Source organism: Tauraco erythrolophus, chromosome 20 (assembly GCF_009769465.1).
Source record: "Tauraco erythrolophus isolate bTauEry1 chromosome 20, bTauEry1.pri, whole genome shotgun sequence".
Classification (NCBI taxonomy): domain Eukaryota; kingdom Metazoa; phylum Chordata; class Aves; order Musophagiformes; family Musophagidae; genus Tauraco; species Tauraco erythrolophus.
This window is the reverse complement of record NC_141484.1, coordinates 947,677-954,707: the sequence shown is the minus strand read 5'-3', so window position 1 is coordinate 954,707 and position 7,031 is coordinate 947,677. Positions and strand designations below refer to the sequence as shown.

General features: G+C 63.9%; 1 protein-coding gene across 1 annotated transcript; it reads left to right on the top strand.

Annotated features, from left to right (window-relative positions):
• Window positions 1–443: 443 nt before the first annotated feature.
• On the top strand, window positions 444–2,520 carry NPTX1 (neuronal pentraxin 1). Its single transcript, XM_086624093.1, has 5 exons — window positions 444–881; window positions 1,034–1,241; window positions 1,659–1,903; window positions 2,008–2,187; window positions 2,299–2,520. The coding sequence occupies exons 1-5, from the start codon at window positions 444–446 to the stop codon at window positions 2,518–2,520; spliced, it is 1,293 nt and encodes a 430-aa protein (XP_086480219.1).
• Window positions 2,521–7,031: the final 4,511 nt, after the last annotated feature.

Below are 7,031 nucleotides of genomic sequence, written 5' to 3'. Positions count from 1 at the left end.
ACCCCGCCGCAGCGTGGGGGGGGGAGGGCGGACCGCGCGGGGGCCCCCACGGACGCGGCCCCACGGCGAGCGCGGGGCTGCCCCTTCCCTGCGCGCACCCGCGCACCCCCCGCCGCCGCCGTGACACCCTCCCGCCCCCTCCCCCCGCCGCATGTCCCTTCTACACACGCCCGCGCGCCGCGCCCACCCACCCACCCCCTCCCACGCCCCCGCGCGCCCCCGCGCACACACACGGACACGCGCGTACGCACACGCGTACGCGCACACACACACACACACACCCCCCCCGCGGGAGCGCCCACCCCCGTCGCGCTGGCCGGGATTCCACGCGCCGTGACGTCAGGGCGCGCGGCCCCGCCCGGGCGCTATAAGAGGGGCCGCGTGCCGCAGTGGGCCCGGCGGAGAGCGGCGGAGCCGGAGCGGGAACCGGCCCCAGCGCAGCCATGGCCGCGGGGCCCCCCGGCAGCCTCCTGCTGCTGCTGGCGCTGCTGGCGCTGCGCGGCCGCGGGCAGAGCTTCGGGCAGACGCGCTTCATCTGCACCTCGGTGCCGCTGGACGGCGACATGTGCGCAGCCTCCGCGCCGGGCACCGGCTCCGCCGAGGAGCTGAAGAGCACGGTGCTGCAGCTGCGGGAAACGGTGCTGCAGCAGAAGGAGACCATCATGAACCAGAAGGACACCATCCGCGAGCTGACGGCCAAGCTGGGCCGGTGCGAGAGCCAGAGCGTGCTGGAGGCGCTGCCCGGGGAGCCCAAGGGCGGCAGGAAGCCCGGCTTCTCCAAGAACACCATGGGCGACCTGTCGCGGGCACCCGCGGCCGAGACCCTCAGCCAGCTCGGGCAGACGCTGCAGTCCCTGAAGACCAGGCTGGAGAACCTCGAGGTACGCGCTCCGTCCCGCCGGCGGGGCAGGGCGCTCCCCGGGCACCGGGAGCTGCGGAGCCGCTGCCCGGAGCGGAGCGGGGCGCGGGAGCCCGCCCGGGCACGGCGGGAGGTCGGGCGGTAACAGCCCGCTCCCGTGCTCGCCCCTTGCAGCAGTTCAGCAGGATGAACTCCTCCAGCCAGACCAACAACCTGAAGGACATCCTGCAGAACAAAATCGACGACCTGGAGAAGCAGGTGCTGTCCCGGGTGAACAGCCTGGAGGAGGGGAAGTTCAACCCCAAGAACGAGTCCGAGGAGCGCGGCAAGATCGAGAGCACCCTCACGTCGCTGCACCAGCGCATCAGCGACCTGGAGAAAGGTACCGGGCGCTGCCCAGCCCCGCTGCCCGCGGGACACCCGGGCCAGTCTCCCGGCCGAGCCCGCCGCGGTCCCGGAGCCTCCCCGCTCCCCGCTCGCCGGGCGGGACGCTGAGCCGCTCCGTCCCGGCGGCCGCGGGCGGCTCTGCTGAGCCCGTCCGGTTTTCCGCCCTTGGAGCGGTCCCTTCCCCCGGGTTGAAGCGGGACGGTGCCCGCGGGCTCCGCGGCGGGAGCCGGGGATGCTCCGGGCGCTGCCCTGTGCCGGGGATTAGGGAGCTGCGCGGTGCCGGAGGGATTTGCTCCTCGCTGCCATCTCAAGGCCCGTTACATAACGGGGTGGGGGGGTGGGAGGGGTGACGACCCCCAAAGCGGGCAGAGAGAGGGTCCGGCTGGAGCCCACCGCGCCTCCGACCCCACAGGCCAGAAGGACAACCGGCCCCCGGACAGGTTCCAGCTCACCTTCCCGCTGCGCACCAACTACATGTATGCCAAGGTGAAGAAGAGTCTGCCCGAGATGTACGCCTTCAGCGTCTGCATGTGGATGAAGTCCAACGCCTCCCCCGGCATGGGCACCCCCTTTTCCTACGCTGTGCCCGGGCAGGCTAACGAGCTGGTGCTCATTGAGTGGGGCAACAACCCCATGGAGATCCTCATCAACGACAAGGTACAGCCCTGGGGAGCAGGCAGGGTGCTGGGCAGGGTGGGGGACAGGCTGGGGGGCAGCAGGGGGGGACCCCAGTGCCCACCACCCTGACTCACCGCCTGCAGGTGGCCAAACTGCCCTTTGTCATCAACGATGGCAAGTGGCACCACATCTGCGTCACCTGGACCACACGGGACGGCGTGTGGGAAGCCTACCAGGACGGCACGCAGACTGGCAGCGGCGAGAACCTGGCACCCTACCACCCCATCAAGCCCCAGGGGGTCCTGGTCTTGGGCCAGGAGCAGGTAAGGGCTGCGGGGGGGCAGGTGTGGGGGTCTCCACTCGGCTGGGTGCACCCAAGGGGATGGATGGGGCAGCCCAGCCGCATGCCCGCAGTGATGGTGGCTCCTCCGCAGGACACGCTGGGCGGCGGGTTCGACGCCACGCAGGCCTTCGTGGGGGAGCTGGCCCACTTCAACGTGTGGGACAGGAAGCTGAGCCCGGGGGAGGTGTACGGCTTGGCCACCTGCAGCACCAGGGCACAGTCGGGCAACGTCATCGCCTGGGCCGAGGCCAACATCGACATCTACGGCGGGGCCACCAAATGGACTTTCGAGGCCTGTCGCCAGCTCAACTAGGGCCACGGACAAGCGAGAGAAACCTCCTCATTGGGTTCTTTTCTTTTTTTTTTTTCTTTTTTTTTTTCCTCCTTTTTTCCTCCTTTTTTTTTTTTTTTGGCAAAACCAACTGAGAACAAAGCCACCCGTCTTGTCCCAAGGAGTGGGGATGCCCTGGCAGCGGGGCCGCCCGCCCCCGGAGCCCCACGACCCTCCGGTTTCTGTCTTGCCAACGTCCTTCAATGCCTGCGTGCCTTGGCCTGGCGCGGCTGCGCCCCGTCCCGCCGCCCCCCTGACCCCAGGCCCGGCCCCCGCTTCGCCGCCGCCTCCCCCCGCTGGGGCGGCCCCGCTTTCCCTGGGCACCGGCGCCTTAAAAGGCTGCGGGTCCCGGACCGGAGCCCCCCCTGGGGCTCCTCTCCCTCCAGCCTGAAGCCCCCCCAGGAGGGATGTGTCCCTGGAGCTGAGGGGAAGGGTTACGACATCCCCCCCCCCCTCGGTTGCACTGTAGCGGTGGGGGCTTCAAGGAGGGGGTGACCCCCGTCCCATTCCCACCCGCCCCCCCCCCATAAGGGACCCCCATACCCAGCGCCGGTGCCGCTCCCGAGCACCACAGCCATAGCCCCGGGCTGCGGCGGGCACCGGGGCGGCGGAGCGGGACCCCCCTGCCAGCCCCGCTCCCCGACCTGCCGCACTCAGGTACGTGTCCCCCCCCCAGCCCCGCAGCCCCCCGAGGCCTCCTACGCGCCGTAGCTGGTGAAAAATAGCCTTTACCGTCCCCTGGAAGTTTAGGTACCACTGAAAAGTCTGAAGCCTTTCTGCTTTTGATAATATTCTATGTTGTTTCTCTTACTGTGAAGGGAAGTTTATTACCAATAAAAAAGGGTATTTTTATGAAGATAAAAAAAAATATATAAAATTAAGCAGTGCTCCCTGAGGAAAAAAAAAAAATACTTTGAGATTCTGCAGGAAAAAGAGATAAAGAAGTGTATTTTGAAATAATAGATGCATTTTGTATGGTTTCCTTTTCTAAACTCCTGGTTTGTACTACAGATTGCAGAAATCACCCCCAGCCCCCCCACTGACCCCCCGAGCCCGCCCTGGGTGGCAGTGGAGGACGAGGCAGAGAATTCCCACGGGGCTCCAGAGCCTCCCTGACCAACTCCAAAGATGTGGCAAAGAGACGTGCGACCCGGAGGGGCCCGGCCGGAGCCGGGCAGGCGGGGGCCACCCCGGGCAGGAGCACAGAGCCGGCCCAGCCGAGGGCACGGGCAGCAACACCCACCCCCGGCTCGAGATCCCTTCGTACGAACTGTGGCTCAGGGCAGCGTATTTTAAACTGTGCTCTTTTTAAAGAAAACAAAAAAAAAAAAACAACCAACCATCGTGAGTTAATTTAAGTTCCTCCGAAGAACCTGTTCGCGCCAGCACGGTGACAAGCACAACCTGCTGAGAAGAACAAGACCATGGAAAAGGTTTCACCTACAGTCCCAGGTGCGTCGGATTTGCCAAAAACAAAGGGTGTGATGTCAACACAATGTACATAGTGTACAGTAGGGGAGAGAATCAATGTATCTCGATCTGTCATTATTTTGCTGACCAAAGCTGTACATTTTTCCCGTTCCTTGCTCTCTGTCCCCGTGGGGTTTTGAATGGGTTACGATATACTCCGCATCCCGTCCGCATCGGCAGTTCTGAAAACGCACTGTTTCTACGGATACTCATGCTTTTTCCATTTTATTGCCGAGATTACATGAATTGTTGACTTTATTTTTACACAATAAAGAGTGAAGAAAGACACCGAGTTCTCTTAAATGTGTCCGTTCCCTGAGCTGCTGGTGCTCAGGAGCAGATCTTTCTCCCCAGGAAGGTTTTGGCTGCATAAAGCAGGAATTCCTGCCCAGTTCCCCTTGGAGCCCGCTCAGCACCCCCAGAGCCTCGGCCGTACCGGCCAGGCACTCTCCTCCTGCACCATTAGACCGCATCTTTCCCTGGTTTATGCAACACCATCATACAAATCAATTAATTTTTTTTCCCCAAGATGCAGGCTGGAAGCTCCGCTCTGCCAGGCTGGGGATGGGGGGGTCAGTGACACCCCACAGTGCCCGATGCCTGTCACCGCTCTGCAGCAAATGTTCCCGGTGCCAGCAGGACCGTGCAGCTCCGGCTCCCTCCCTGCAGGCAGGAGCCGCGCGTGGGGCATCTCGCACAGCCCTTGGGAGCCAGGCTGGGCTCCCAACACAGTTCCTGGAAGGCATCGCTCCAGAGGGCAAATCTGAGCGCGGGGTTGACACCAGGGCACTTGGCTCGGAGGGCAGCGTGGCTCGAGGCCACCCGTGTGTCGCGGGCGCGGGGACTTGGTGGCAGAGGCAGCTTGTGCTGTTCCTCGCTAATTGCTACAAATTCCCACTTGTGACACGTTTGCGGCAGAACAGGCTTGCCAGATAAATTGCTTTTAGCATCAAAGATACCAGTAGGAAAATCATTATATATCCTTATAACCAGCCTGAAACTATCCCCCCTACACACACCTGTAACTGGCCCCATCCCACTGCAGCTGGGAACGGGAGCTCTATGGGTCCGGTTCGGTACCCTGGGCACCACACAGCCCCTGGGGACACCAGCACTCCCCTTCCTCCTCCGTAAGAGCAAGGACACGGTGCCGCAGCCTGGGGGGACACAGCTGGCACAGCCTGGCAGAGCCCTTGCTGCAGCCACGCTGGTGGCCAGTGAGCCTCAGCTCCCGGGGGCTGGCGAGGGCCACAGTGAGGGTCCCGCAGCCACTTGTGCGGCATCTTCCCAAGCAACATGTACAGTCTGTGCTAACGGTGTCCCTGACCAGTCCCCTGCCACCTCCGGCATCCCCAGCTGCCAGGGAACGGCCACCCCGTGGCCCCTCTCCTTCACCCACCACCTGCCACCCTAACGAAGCCCGTTTGCCTTCGGAGGGTTCGCTCCTGTGGCTGCTCCCGGTCCTTTTCAGGATGTCTCGAGTCATGACCATCGTAACGCAGCCGACTGGGCGCGGGACACGAGGGAGGTCACCTCAAGCCAAACCGTGGGGCTGAGTTCGGGGGCCCCAGCGCGTGTTCCCGCGCCGGCAGCCGCAGAACTACAAGCACTGGGTGCTCTTGGCGGGGACGGTCAGCGTCGGGAATCCTCCCAGGCCAAGAGGTGAAATGGTTCATCGAAACTGGTTTGGGGCAATTTGCTGAGCCCCACGGGACAGGCTGAGGGCGTAACGTGCCACTCGCCAGCCACCCTTGGAAGGGGTTAGAGAGAAGGCACAGGGGGGCTGCCCAGGGACCCCCGCCAAGGCTCGCGGGTGGGCACGACGGGGAGCAACACGGGCACAGGAATTCAAGCAGGGGCGTGATGCCAGAGGGCACAGCAGGGGTGCTGAAGAGAACAGTGCAACCACAAGTTTCCCCCTCCCCGATTCCCCACATCCCCCCCAGGTGCAGAAGTGATTTAGATCAGCAGCTCGACAGCCTCACAAAGGCATCGACAGCGCAGACATCCAGCCAGAATTCCCCCACCCCACACGCCTCCTCCCCAGCCCTCGGAGCAGAGCTCAGCCCTCCCCAGCGATGCAGAAACCATCCCCTTCCCCCCACCCCTGAAAACCAGCTGCTCCAAGGACAGGCTGCTCGGTCTGTGTCGCTGGGAACAGCCTACATCTCTGCCAGGGGAATGCTATTTATACCCAGGGAACGGGTGGCAGCTCCAGTATTGTTCTCAGCATCGCCAGCCCACCCCGGCCCTACGCAGCGCCAAGCCTGCGGGCACAGCCAGCATCTCAGCCACGCTCAGCCACCCCAGGTGCCAAGATGATCCTACAGTGCCCACCTGCTACTGCAGGAGAGGGAAACGATACCCTCAGCTGGAGGCTTGTGCTGCACTACAATTTAAACTGCAATAAAAAAATGACACCAACAGGCTTTTTTTTTTTTCTTTTTCTGCTGGTAGCTGGAAAACATCGCTGCGATCACAGCGGGGATCGCGCTCCCCGCGGACGGCGGCAGCAGGACAGGGGGGCAGAGCGGGTGGGAGGCTGCGGGCGAGATGCGGGTGACAGTTGAAGGGGCTGAAGCTGAAGACTGAGACTCCTGCATCAAGAGGGGGGCAACGAACCTCTGAGCTCGTCACCTCCCGGGCTCCCCAGGGCTGCCAGGGCACCCTCCATCTGCCTCAGCCTCACAAAAACCTGCGGGTGTGGAGCCCCCCACACACACAGCCGCTGCGGGCAGCAGGGAGAGGGGCATAGCAGCCCCGAGGCCACCCCTGCCCGTCCCTCCCGGGCACAGAGCAGCAGCTCCGGGCAACCTGCGCATCCCAGCGCTGCTGCCACTGCAGCGATGGCAGCTCCGGCGGCACGGAGGGAGGGACGGAGGGGGGATCCTGCGAGAGGAGCAGCACAGACCCATCAGTACCACGCACCAATCCTGACACCTCACCCTGCAACCAGAACCTGCTGCTTTGGGCTGAAAGCTGTTGGGTGGCACCAGGCGCCGGCGCTGCCGGTGACAGCAGCC